This window comes from Mustela erminea, chromosome 9, assembly GCF_009829155.1.
Source record: "Mustela erminea isolate mMusErm1 chromosome 9, mMusErm1.Pri, whole genome shotgun sequence".
NCBI lineage: Eukaryota > Metazoa > Chordata > Mammalia > Carnivora > Mustelidae > Mustela > Mustela erminea.
The window spans coordinates 29,340,822-29,355,311 of NC_045622.1; the positions used below are offsets into that span (position 1 = coordinate 29,340,822).

A 14,490-nucleotide genomic window follows, 5' to 3' on the forward strand; every position below is an offset into this window, starting at 1 on the left:
AATAATAAATAAAAACACAACAGAAAACCTGAAATAATAAGATGGAGAGAGCAAAGGATGGAATTTCTCCTTTCAACCCACCTTCCATTCCAATTACTTTCTACTTTTCAGAACTAAACACTACCTGTGTCACTGGACCAAAGTGGGCTGCTCCTCAGTGAGTTATAGACAGACTACATCAAATGGAGTTGTATTACAAGTCATTTATTTATGCAAATAAGGAGATTGTGGGGAATAATTTCCAAAGTCCTGTCTCCCTGAAGATGGGAAAGCAGACTCTTATTAGGGCTTGGGATGAATATTCAGAAGGGGATTTTAATACCATGAGGCTGAGGTCACTTCTGGCACTTTCTGGTTCATCTGCACATGTGTGGCCCTCAAATGTTTCTTTTTCCATTCTAGCAGTCTGTTAGTTTCTTTCTAAAAGGTGAAATTGACAGCTCAGCAGAAGCCTCTAGGAATTAGTTCCTAAAAGATAACATTGACAGGCAGAAGCTTCTACTAGAAATTTCCTGAATTCAGGGGTTAGGCTGACAGTTTGTGGTTAGGCTAAAAGTTTGTAGGATTTCATATATAACTTTGCCTAAACATATACACAATTACTTTTTTTTTTTTTTAAAGATTTTATTTATTTATTTGAGAGAGAGACAGTGAGAGAGAGCATGAACGAGGACAAGGTCAGAGAGAGAAGCAGACTCCCCATGGAGCTGGGAGTCCGATGCGGGACTCGATCCCGGGACTCCAGGATCATGACCTGAGCCGAAGGCAGTCGTCCAACCAACTGAGCCACCCAGGCGTCCCTACACAATTACTTTTTACATTAATGGGTTCACTCCCTAAGTTATAGTCTGCAACTTGATTTTTAAAAATACTATACCTCCTATAGCCTTTTATGTATAAATGCACATAATAAATGCACAGTTAAATAAATTATCACAAAGTGAACACCATGTACTTCTTTTGAGATAAAAAAGTAAAATATTGTCAGCACCCTTCCCAATCACTATCTCTCCTTGTCCCTTAAAGTGAACCATTATCTAGGGGTGTCTGGGTGTCTCAGTTGTTAAGCGGCTGCCTTCATCTCAGATCATGATCCTAGTGTCCTGGGATTGAGCCCCGTGTTGGGCTTCCTGCTTGGAGGGGAGTTTACTTCTCCCTGTCCAGCTGCCCCCTATTTCTCCCTCTCCAGCCTCCCCACCCCTGCTTGTGTTTCCTTTCTCACTGTCTTTCTCTGTCAAATAAATAAATAAAATCTTTAAAAAAACACACTAGGGTCACTTGGGTGGCTCAGTGGGTTAAAGCCTCTGCCTTCAGCTTAGGTCATGATCCCAGGTTCCTGGGATTGAGTCCCACATCAGGCTCTCTGCTCTGTGGGGAGCCTGTTTCCCCGGCCTCTCTCTCTGCCTGCCTCTCTGCCTACTTGTGATCTCTCTGTCAAATAAGTAAATAAAATCTTAAAAAAAAAAACAGATTAAAAAAAGGTGAACCATTATCTTGATTTCTAACACTCCAATTCAGTGCTTTCCCTTGTACTTTGTGTAAATTGAATTGCAATTTATTTGTGTGCCTGGTTTTTTGCTAAAATTCAGCATTAAGTGATGTTGTGGTGATTTATTCATTTTCAGTATTGTATGGGGTTCCATTTCATAAAATACCATACTTCATTTAGCCATCCTACTGTTGATAGACATTTGTATTATTTCTAGTGTTTGGCTATTATAAATATTAAGACTTCTTTTGTGTTAATGTTTGCTATTGAGACATCTTTGTCATGTCTTGGTACCAAGTTTTAAGACCCCCATAAATGATTTGGGAAGTAGAGTCTCTGTAAGCCTGGTATTACTTCTTACATGTTTGGTAGATTTTACTAGTGGAACCAATTAGGGCCAACATTTTTTTTGCGGGGAAGTTTGTAAGCGTGGATTAAATTCCGTCAAGATTGAAGTACTAGTCAGATTTTGCTTCTTTAAAAGTGAGTTTTCATAAATTTTATTTTTCTGGGAATTTTTCCATTTCCTCTGAATTTTCAATGTATTATGTTTAAATTGTTCATTTTTAATATCTCGACCATCTGTAGTAATGTCTCTTTTTGTCTTGGTAAATTTCATCATAATATTACCAAATTATTAATCTTTCAAAGAATCAATGGTTGGCTGTGACTTGTACCATATTGTATAGTTCTTTTCTGTTTCATTTCTGCCATTTTCTTTATTATTATTATTATTTTGTTCTTTTGTGAAATCCTGCATTATCTTTGCAAATTTTTTATAGATCTGAAATTATTTTAAAATAAAAAATATATTAAACATTTTAGTATGTTTCTAATATGTATTATTTTAATTGTTCGACTTTTTAAAAAAAGATTTTATTTATTTATTTGAGAGAGAGATAAAGCACGAGTGGGGTGGAGGGGCAGAGGAGAAAAAGAAGCAGACTCTACTGATCTGGGAGCCCGACACAGGGCTCAAACCCAGGACCCCGAGATCATGACCTGAACCAAAGGCAGATGCTAACTGAATGAGCCACCCAGATGCCCCACAACTTTCAAATACCAATTATTTCCCTTATCACCTAGTTCTGTTATTTTGCATTTTAAAGTTTTTAATTCAAGTATAATTAATATCCAGTGTTACATTAGTTTCTGGTGTACAATATAGTGATTCAGCAGTTGTATTCATTTCTTGTTGCTGATCAAGATAAGACTACTCATAATCTCCTTTATCTATTTCATCCTTTCCTCCACCCATCTCCCCTCTGGCAGTCACTGGTTTGTTCTCTGTATGTAAGAGTCTGTTTATTCACTTGTCTCTTTTTTCATTTGTTTCTTAAATTCCATGTATGAGTGAAATCATATGGTATTTGTCTTTCTCTGTCTGACTTTTTTCACATAGCATTATACCCTCCAGGTCCATCCATATTGTTGCAAATGGCAAGATTTTGTTCTTTTTATTTGTGGCTGAGTAATATTCTATTGTCTACACACACACACACACACACACACACACACACACATATTTATCCATTCATCTTTCTATGGACACTTGGATTGCTTCCATATTTGCTAATGTAAATAATGCCATAATAAACATAGAGGTACATATATCTTTTTGAATTAATGTTTTTGTTTTCTTTAGTTAAATACTCCATACAGAATTATTGGATCATATGGTGATCCTATTTTAAATTTTTTGAGGAACCTCCATACTGTTTTCCACAGGGCTATGCCAGTTTGTGTTCCCACCAACAAGGCATAAGGGTTCCATTTTCTCCGCATTCTTGCTAACACTTGCTATATCTTATTTATTCATTTACTTATTTGATACTAGCCATTCTGAAGGTGTAAAGTGTTTTGTTCATTCTACTTTTTATCTTAGGAGTTATCTTCTTTCTTTTTATAATTTCTTGAAATGGGTGCTTAGATAACTGACTTTTAGTCTTTATTCTTCTAGGCAATTTTTCATTTAAGTATGAATTCAGTTGTATCCCATAAGCATAAAACATTTATTGAGGTGAAGTTTACATTAACATAAAATTAATCATTTTAAAGTGAACAATCCAGAGGCATTTGGTACATTTACAATGAATGCAACTCTTCTTCTATCTAGTTCCAAACAGTTTTATAACTCTAACAGGAAAGCTTGTACTCATTAAGCACTTTCTTCCCCTCCCCTTAACCCCTGACAAACAATAATTTTCTCCCTGTGTCTATGGAATTGCCTATTCTGGATATATACTCCATAAGTTTTTATATGTTTTATTTTCATCACCACTCAATTCAAATATATTTTAACTTTCCTCATGATTTTTGCTTTGGCCTCTGTGTTATTTAGAAGTGTACATGTTTCTTGGGCACCTGGGTGGCTCAGTGGGTTAAGGCTCTGTCGTCGGCTCAGGTCAGATCTCAGGGTCCTGGGATCAAGCCCTGATTCGGACTCTCTGCTCGGCAAGGAGCCTACTTCCCCCTCTTTCTCTGCCTGCCTCTCTGCCTACTTGTGATATCTCTCTTCATCAAATAAATAAATAAAATCTTTTAAAAAAGATGTGTACATGTTTCTTAATTTCCAAATATTTGGATACTTTATAGTAGATTTTTTTTATTATCAATTTCTTGTTTAACTGTACTGTGGTCTGAGAATTTTAAAATACAATACTTGTTTAGTCCAATATAGGGTCAAAGTTATAAAGATTATTGTGTATACTTGAAAGAATAGGTATATTCTGCATGTATTAGATCAATGCTCTATATATATCATTTAGTTCAACTTTGTTAATTACCTTATTTTAAATGTTTTATGTCTTTATTGATTCTTGTTTGCTTTATCTATTAACTATTGAAACATTGTTTGAAAATTTTCCATTATGGTTATGAATTTTATTTCACCTGTTATTTCATCAGTTTTGCTTAGATATTCTGAATCTATACTTTTAGCTTTTATATGTATCATTATCATTTAGATTAAAAATTTTATTATTGAGAGATGTTCCTTTATATCTCTAGTTGTGCTTCTTGCCTAAATGTCAAATTTTTCTGATACTAGGGGTGCCTGGGTGGTTCAGTCATTAAGCAGCTGTCTTCAGCTCAGGTCATGATCCCAGTGTCCTGGGATAGAGCCCTTCAGCAGGCTCCTTGCTCAGCAGGAGGCCTGCTTCTCCCTCTTCTACTCCCCTTGCTTGTGTTCCCTTTCTCGCTGTCTCGCTGTCAAATAAAAAAAATCTTTAAAATTTTTTTTCTGATATTAATGAAGCTATAGTAACTTCTTTTGCTTAAGGTTTATCTATTTTATCTTTTTCTGTTATTCATTTATTTTTATAATTCCTTTATATTTTAGATGGTTTTCTTATGAATATCATATAACTGTTTTATTTAATGTCTAGCAATCTTTGTTTTTACCTGGAGCATTTCAGAGCCCCCAATTTTATAGGTTAGAACCATTTTGTTATATCTCCTTTTGTCTCTTCCTGTCTTGTATGTTTCTTACTCTTCTTTCCTCTAAGCTTAATTTTGGAAACTTTCTTTCCTATTATTCAGTTTACTGAGTCTATATTTAGCTATATTCTCTATTTAGCTGTATCGAATCTGCTATTCGAAATATCTGTTAAATTCTTATTTCTAATTATTATATTTTTTAATTTTAGAATTTTCATTCTATAACTTTAGACTTTTTAAAATAGTTTCTACTTCTCTGTCAAAATTCTAGCTTTTATCTTTAATCCCTATGAGCAAACTAATTTAATAAGCATAATTCTTTTATTTATTTTTTTAAAAAAGATTTTATGTATTTATTTGACAGATAGAGATCACAAGTAGGCAGACAGGTAGGCAGAGAGAGAGGAGGAAGCAGGCTCCCTGCTGAGCAGAGAGCCCGATGTGGGGCTCGATCCCAGAACCCTAAGATCATGACCTGAGCCAAAGGCAGAAGCTTAACCCACTGAGCCACCCAGGTGCCTCAGCATAATTCTTTGAAAGCCTGGTACTTATAAATCCATTATCTGCATCACCTGTGCATTTGTTTTTATTGCCTATTGTTCCGTGTAGTATTTTTTATTATATTGTCTTTTCCAACCTCATCTGCTTGATATTTTTGAGTTCCAGAAATTACATATGAAAACTGCTAGAAATAACTTAAAGCCTAAGATGCTATCAGGAATTTACATCCACCTCTAGAGTTGATTAAGTGCATTAGTAATCACCTTAGTACAATTATGAGGACAGAAATGATTTGAATCAAGGCTTTCATACAATGGCCAGTCTATTTCTAGTTCACTCTTCTCCTTGGGTTTAGGCAGGTGCTCAGGATCACAACCCAGAGTGTAAATTATTTAATAAGGTTCCTTGGTATCCAGTTTTTGTTCCCTAAACTTGTGAGGCTAAAGAAGTTTCTGCTAAGCTTCTCAGCTACCTCTTCCTGAATAAGCAGATGCTGCTATTGGAAAAACTGTCTCAATGTCTTCTTATCTCTCAGTTTTCTTTGCCGAGATCTTGGTCCTGTCACTCATCATGGTATTGTGAGCAGGTTTTTAAAAATGTATAACTTTTATAACTTCTTAGCTTTAGTATTCATCTTTATTATCTAATACTTATCTCTGGAAGCAGAACAACTCCTTTTTAAAAAAAAAAAAAAAAACCATACCATTATATATCATGGGTCAGGAACAACAGTAGCATTAGCATTAAAGGTTTGATTCATGTTTTTCTCTGTCACCCCTAAATCAGCTACATCTTAGTAGAGTTTCTCGAACATACCATTCTAAACTCACTGCCACTTCCATCGCCTCAAAGCATTGAGTCTTGTTCTCACTCCCAAAGGTGCCTTAGGTTTTACCTTGCCAGTGTGAATCTGTTCCTATGTCTCAAAACTCCATTCCTTCCAGACCTGGAATTCTGGATTTGCATTCATCAATGGACGTAACCTTGGGCGATATTCAATTATTGGACCTCAGAAAACACTTTACCTTCCCGGTGTTTGGCTTCATCCAGAAGACAATGAGGTGAGTCACCCCTACCCCTGCTTTTATGTTTCATGAATGTTGAGATCTGCCTTCATCCCCAGAATACAGTTCATTGTCTTTCTCATTCTGTACTGAATAGGCTTACCCTTTCTTACTGTTAGCCTTTCTTTTCTCCCTAGATCATCCTGTTTGAGAAAAGGAGGAGTGGGTCATACATCCAAACTACAAATGAACCCATCCTGTAAGACTGTATTATAATACATTTCTAGGATTGTTAGAATTCACAGTAGGAAGATTTATGTCGAGAATATCAGTATTGCCTACAATAGCAAAAATGTAAAAATAAGCTAAAAAATAAAAAAGGAAATTGTTATGAATATTATAGTATATCCATGTGATGCCTATTTTTAGGCTTCAAAAAGTCTTCAAAATCTTTAATGACTGATTTACCTAGTTAAATGCCTAATCCTTGGCATATTCTTATTCTCTAATCAAATGTGCCTTTAGGAAGATATGTATAAAATAATACCAGATTTTATTTCTGACTCATTTGGAAGGAAGAAAAGAGTCTCTGGCTTAAGAGAGAGTAAGGATTAGTGTTCTCTCTATGCCAAAGAAAGTACTGTATATGCTGAATGGTAAATTCCTGATGTGTGTGTGTGAGAGAGAGAGTGTATATGTGTGTGTGTATGTGTGTTGTAGGAGGGGGGGAATACAAGATGCCATGAAAAACGTCTTCAGGCATTTTCCTACAGCCTGTGTGTCTCCAAGGTGACCTTGTGGGTCATATCCAGTCAGAGAAGGTATAGCAATTTGATTCTGACAGGTATGACAGCAAAGCCTGCCATGGAGCATTCTGTGTTGTCTTATTTCTCATCTATCTGGATATAGGCAAGTTTCTTACTGATAGTGGACAAATATTAGTCAAATGGATTTCCTCAAATGACACCTTTGGAAATGAATCACATTTTTATAATCAAATTATAGCACTTGACCTAAATTTGAACCATTGCACTACAACAAAATCTTATTACCTAGGCACCTAGATATGGTGCCTAGGAGCTTCAACAAATTTAGCAAATAATCTGGTGTCAAAAGGGAAGAAGGAACCTTCCCGGTTGGGATGAGAACTAAGGAGTCAGATGATCTTTTCTCCCACTAGTCTGAATGTCTGGCTCACTGAAAGAGAATTTTATCATGCACCCACAAAATTTCTACATAAAACTTTATTCTCCGAGGCTATAGACTCAAACCCATAAAATCTAAGGATAATCTATAGACCAAGGGAATAAACAAATAATAATCCTGAAAATCATATGTATGTATTATATTTCAGATAATATATATGTTATTTTTAATCTTAGCAACCATGCAGCTTTTCCACTTTGTAGATGGAGAAACCAAGGTTTAAGAGATGTTTGAATACAGGTATCTCTGATTTATACCTCTTCTTCTATTATTATACCTCAACTCCATACCTATGTCATTTTTTATGAATGCGGATATGAATGCAACAATACTATCCAGAAGATATAATGTTTTAGAGGAAAAGGGCTCACAGCTTAAAACTCTTTACCTAGCAACACGGTCCTTCAAGAAAAACAAAGCAAAAGAAAACAAAATACAGACCCTACAGACAAACAAGGGCCAAAAGATTTTATATCATCAAAAGATCCATGTTTTAAAAGGAACTCTGAGGCAGCCTTTCTTAACTGGGGTTCCATAAGATAACACCTTACAGGAAATATTTTCAGTGATTAGTTCCTTACTGTAATTTATAGAAGCATACCAGGAAAGCTAATTCATTACAGACCATGGATGCTTAGGGCATTGTACCTTAAGTCTCTCAGTAAACCTCAGTGGAGAAAAGATATCCTAAAGAACATATGTCAGCAGAAAGAAAATGACCCCAGTGGTAAGGTCTGAGATTCAAGAAAAAATGTGAAACAAAGGAAGGATGTTGACAAATATGCAAATACAGTCAAGAAACATTAATTCAATAAAAAATATATTAATGTCTAATTTGAGGGCAAAATCTGTATAAAATTCTAAGACTAGGAGAAAATATCTATGGTGGAAGAGCTGTGATAGCAAAAACAAGGGAGATCTAAGCTTTTCGTAATGCTAATATATTAACTTTGAATTTGTTGAATATGTATGTTAAATTTAGCTTAACTGTTTAATGTACTGAATACTTATAACTTTCAAAAAAAAACCAAAAAACCTGAAGGGGGCAAATAGAATGAGGAAAAAAAAGGCAACTAAAAAACTTAACCAATAAAAGGTAAAAAGGAGTAGACAATAATGTAAAAAATAAGTACAAGTAGAAAACACATATTAAGATAGTAGAAATAAATACAAATATATTAGCAACCATAGTAAATTTTGTAAATGTAGTAAACCCTCCAAAGGTAAAAGTTGTCAGACACACAAAAAAGAAATATATAAGTTTTACAAGAAATACACCTTTAACATAGTATACAACATGATAGAAAGTTAATATAAAAAATCATACCACACAAGATGCCAGGATGGCACAGTCGGTTAAGCATCTGCCTTTGGCTCAGGTCATGATCCCAGGATCTTGGGATCGAGTGTCCCATCAGGTTCTCTGCTCAGCAGGGAGTCTGCTTCTCCCTTTACCTGCCAGACCCTCTGCTTCTGCATGCTCTATCTTAACTTGCTCTTGCTCGCTCTCTGGCAAGTAAATAATAAAATCATTTTAAAAAATACCATGCATGAATTAGCAGAAAGAAAAATTAAAATTATCCCATTAACAACTCATCAAAAAGAATAAAATACCAAGAATAAATTTAACTAAGGAAGTTAAATACCTATACTTTGAAAATTCTGAGATATTGATGAAAGAAATGGAAGACAACACAAATAAATGGACAAATATACCATGCTCATGAATTGGAAGAACTCATATTATCAAATGTCCATACTATCCAAAGCAATATACAAATTCAATGTAATCCCTATCAAATACCAATAGCATTTTTCACAGAACTAGAACAAAGAATCCTAAAATTTGTATGGAACCACAAAAGACCCCAACTAGCTGAAAGCAGAACAAAGAGGTATTACAATTCAAGATTTCAAAGCTGTAGTAATCCAGTATGGAACTGTCACAAAAATATACACATAGATCAATAGAACAAAATAGCCCAGAAATAAACTCACACCTCTATGGTCAATTAGTTTACAACTAAGGTAACAAGAATAAAACAGTCTCTTTAATAAATGGTGTTGGAAAAATTGGACAACTACATGCAAAATATTGAAACTGGACCACTTTCTTATACGACATACCAAAGCAAACTTGAAATGGATTAACTACCTAAATATCAGACCTGAAATCATGAAACACCAAAAAGAAAACATAGATTGTAAACTCTTGAAAATCAGCCTTAGCATTATTTTTCTAGATGTCTCCCCAGGTAAGGGAAATCAAAGAAAACATAAACAACTGGGACTATACCAAATTAAAAACTTTTGCACAACAGAGGAAACCACCAAAAAATGAAAAGGCAACCTACTGAATGGGAAAAGGTATTTGCAAATGATACAGCCGATAAGGAGTTAATTTCCAAAATATAAAAAGGACTCATACAACTTAACACCAACAAACCAAATAATCTGATTTAAAATAAAACCATGAATAGACGTTTTTCCGAAGGAGACATACAGATGGCCAACAGACACATGAAAAGATGCTCAGTGTCGCTAATCATAAGGGAAATTCAAATCAAAACCACAATGAGATATCACTTTACATCAGTGAGATTGGCTAGTATTAAAAAAGTAAGATAACAAGTGTCAGTGAGGATGTGGAGAAAAATGAACTTTTATGCATTATTGGTGGGAAGGTAAATTTCTTGCAGCCACTATGGAAATCAGTATGGAAATTATTAAAAAATGTAAAATACAGGGGCTCCTGGGTGGCTCAGTGGGTTAAAGCCTCTGCCTTCAGCTCAGGTCATGATCCGAGGGTCCTGGGATCGAGCCCCGCATCAGGCTCTCTGCCCGCCAGGAGCCTGCTTCCCTTCCCCTCTCTCTGCCTGCCTCTCTGCCTACTTGTGATCTCTGTCTGTCAAATAAATAAATAAAATCTTTAAAAAAATGTAAAATAGAAATATCATATGATCCAGTAGTTTCACTACTTGGTACTTACATGAAGAATCAAAAATACTAATTCAAAAAAATGTGCACCTTTGTGCTTATTGCAGCATTACTTAAAATAGCCAAGATATAGAAGCAGTCCAAATATCCATGGATAGATGAATTGATAAAGAAGTTCTGGTATATAAATTTCATACATACACACGCACATTCATATACATACATAATATATATATATATATATATATATATATATATATATATATACATACGCATACACATACACACAAGGGAATATTACTCAGCCATGAAAAGATTGAAATCTTGCCATTCATGACAACATGGATAGGCCTAGAAGGTATTATGCTAAGTGAAATAAGTCAGACAGAAAGACAGACACCATATGCTTTCACTTATATGTGGAATCTAAAAAACAAATGCACAAACAGAAATAGACTCATAAATACAAAGAACAAACTGGTGGTTACTAGAGGGGAGGTGGAGTGAGGGTATGGGGTGAAATAGGTAAAGGGGATTAAGAGTTTTAAACTTCCAGTTACAAAATAAATCATAGAGATGAAAAACACAGCATAGGGAATATAGTCAATAATCTTGTAGTAACTTTGTATAGTGGCAGATGGTAACTACACTTCTTATAGTGAGCATTTTGTAATGTATATAATTGTTGAATTACTGTGTTTCTACCTGAAACTAATATAAAATGTGTCAACTATACCTCAATTAAAAATATAAATATACATATACCATGCAAATTCATATTAAAAAATCTGGAGTAACCATATTAATATCAGGCAAGTAGACTGAATAATAATAGTCATTACCAGATATAGAGAGTTACTGATAATGATAAAAGTTTGAACTCATGAAAAGATATAATTCTAGAGTTGTAAATTCTAGAGTTCCTAAACATTTAGCCTCAATATATAACGCAAATATTTCTAGTTCCATACATAGAAAAAGGACAAATAGAAGTACTTTATATTTGAGAAAAGTTTTTGAAATTGAGATATGGTTCATATATGAGAAAACCCATCCTTTTAAAATTTACAGTTCAGTAGTTTTTACTGTCATATATTCATAAGGTTGTTGTAACCATTGTCTAAATCCAGAACATTTTTATCACTCTGGAAAGAAATCCTGTACCCATTTACAGTCACTCCCCTCTGCCCCTCCCCAGCTCCTAACAACATTAATCTACTTTCCATCTCCATGTATTCACCTATTCTGAACATTCCATGTACATGGAATCATACAATATGTGGCCCTTTGTGACTGGCTTCTTTCACTTGGCATAATGTCTGTAAGATTCATTTATGTAGCATATATCAGTACTTCATTCCTTTTTAAGGATAAATTAAATTTTGTTATACGGATACAACATTTTGATTATCCATTCATCAATGAGTGGATATTTGAGTTCTTTCTGCTTTTTGGCTATTGTGAATTTTGGCTATTCTGCTATGAACATTCACACTCAAGTTTATGTGCGAACATATCTTTTCAGTTCTCCTGTGTAAATACCTAGGAGTGGGATTGCTGGGACGCATGTTTAATTTTTTGAGGAAACACCAGACTGTTTTCCTAAGTGGCTATACCACTTCACATTCCCACCAACAATGAACGAGGGTTGTAATTTCTCCACATCTCCTCACTACACTTGGTTTAATCTTTTTTTTTTTTAAACCAGTATAGCCATCCTAGTGGGTGTGAAATGCTGCCTCATTGTAGCATTGATTTGCATTCCCCCAAACATATATCCTTTTAAATACTGAATATAAAAATCTAACAATGGAGTCATGTAACTGTACTTCAAGATAACAAAAATAATCTCTGAAACTTCATCTGCATTTCAGCTTTCATTTTCACAGAGTACTAGTATTCCTCAGCAAGTGTCATGTTACGATAACTTTTCATTTCAAAGCATATCAATGTGCTGCTTTTTCAGCAGGTTCAAGAAAATAAATCATTTGTTGTTTGTATGGCCTTCTATGTTGCTATTATTTTCTGTAAAGTTAGACTTTGGCTTTGATTTGCTTTCTTTTGCTAAAGCTTAAGTTTTTTCTTTATTTCTTTTTATTTCTTTATTTTTTTTCTTAACTTTAATTTTCTTTGCTAAAGCTTAAATTTTTTTAAACATGTTTTAGCTGCTATTCAGTCTTTCTAAACATCTTGCATAAAGTAAAGGGACAAGAGAGTTTCAAAATATCTTGTATGTTATGAAATTTGTTTCTGGTTGAATAATGCTTACTTTATACCACGCTGAAATTACTTTCTAAATAAGGAGCTGAAGGTCATAAATGATACTTGTAATTCCTTTAACCATGTATGTCCTCTGCTAATGACAAATACATAGCATCTGTGTTTCCTAATTTTTCATTTTATAAATATTTCTTAGTTTGCTGTGCTAAACTAAGATATCATGGTAACAAAGTAAAGGAGAAGCATAGTTAAACTCATCACTAATTTATTATGATGTCAAACTTTAAGAAAATTTCTCTTTGTTTCTATATATCCAGATACCTGATAGATAAAATATGGATATTTCATATCACTAACTGGTGCATAGCAAAATATAATTTGGGGAAAATGTTTTCAGTGACATGTCGTATAGAAGGAAATTCACACCTGGGAATCATAAGTTGGGCAGATTTGTAAAAATCTTTTGGCGTTTAGAAATGATGGAAAATAGCAAGATAGAGCAATTATTTTGAGACTTTTTATTTAGCCTCTATAGACTCAAATAATAAGAAATTGTCTTCTTAAAATTTTATAAGTCTGTCCTTTTGAAGTTTGGTAGTGAGAGTAAAAGTGTATTTAATTTTTGGTTAATGTTTTCATCCTTTCTTCACATGTTCATTCTTTGTCCTATCTGGATTGAATGTGATTTATCATAGATGTAGCTGCATATCATGTTGCAGATTTTCCTCCTCATGACATTTCAAGAAGGCAAGAATTCCCAAAGAATACTTTTTTCCAAGACTCAAGGCTGCAATGAAATTATGTAATAATTAAATTCAGCTTATAAAAATTGTGTTATTTATTGTTATGAATGGTAGACATCAAATAGTTCTAAAGTTGTAAAATTGTGATATAACAATACCGATAGCTCTTAATTATTATTTATATTTTTACTTTGTATGCTATGTAAATAGATGTCTATCTTCTTATTTTCTTTAAGATGTATTTCTTTATTTTAGAGAGAGAGATGAAGAGAGAGTGCATGTAGGGTGAGGGAAAAGGAAGAGGAAGAGAGGGAATGTTAAGCAGACTCTCCACTGAATGTGGAGCCCAATGCAGGGCTTGATCTCATAACCCCGAGATCAGGGCCTGAGCTGAAACCAAGAGTCCTATGAGCCACCCACGTGCCCCATCTTCTTTATTTTCTAAAGACCATTTATTTACATACATTTGTTGGCTCAGAGAAGATAGGATATTCTTCTTTAGAACTTGTAACGCTAATGTACTCTCTTAATATTGTTACTGGCTATTAATGTACTTCTCTATGTGCTTAAGTATTTGAAAGTTCTTAGAATAATTCTGTACATTATGGTAATGTTTCCATAATAATCATTAATTATTACTTTATTTTGCTTAAACTTATCAATAAAATTTCAATGTTTTACTTCATGTCACATCTCAAATATATACCTACATTTGAAAGTTAATAATCAGATATTAACAACAAATTCAAGTGATGAGTCCATTTCTCATTTCTGACAATGTTGTACTGTCTGTATTTGAAATTAACCTAAGTGATCATTCTATCACAGAGAATGCAGTGAGACCTTGAGCGATCCTATGTATGCTGATGTATGCTGACTCGGTCACCAGCCGCTAGCCACTTCACCTACTCAAGGACATTGCTCCAGAGATTCTGTAAGGGCTTTGCTGCTT

General features: G+C 34.2%; 1 protein-coding gene across 4 annotated transcripts in view; it reads left to right on the plus strand.

The window, feature by feature from the left end:
• LOC116599261 (beta-galactosidase-1-like protein 3) overlaps positions 1-13,822 on the plus strand; it is a 53,063-nt gene extending 39,241 nt beyond the window's left edge. The window contains exons 19-21 of one of the 4 annotated variants that reach the window (XM_032359040.1): positions 6,373-6,489; positions 6,630-6,691; positions 13,491-13,822. In XM_032359040.1, the coding sequence (XP_032214931.1) occupies positions 6,373-6,489; positions 6,630-6,691; positions 13,491-13,530 (219 nt within the window). In that variant the 3' untranslated portion in view covers positions 13,531-13,822. Of the gene's footprint in view, positions 1-6,372; positions 6,490-6,629; positions 6,765-13,490 lie in introns of those variants that run through there. The other 3 variants (XM_032359043.1, XM_032359041.1, XM_032359044.1) reach the window with 3 other exon arrangements.
• Positions 13,823-14,490: the final 668 nt, after the last annotated feature.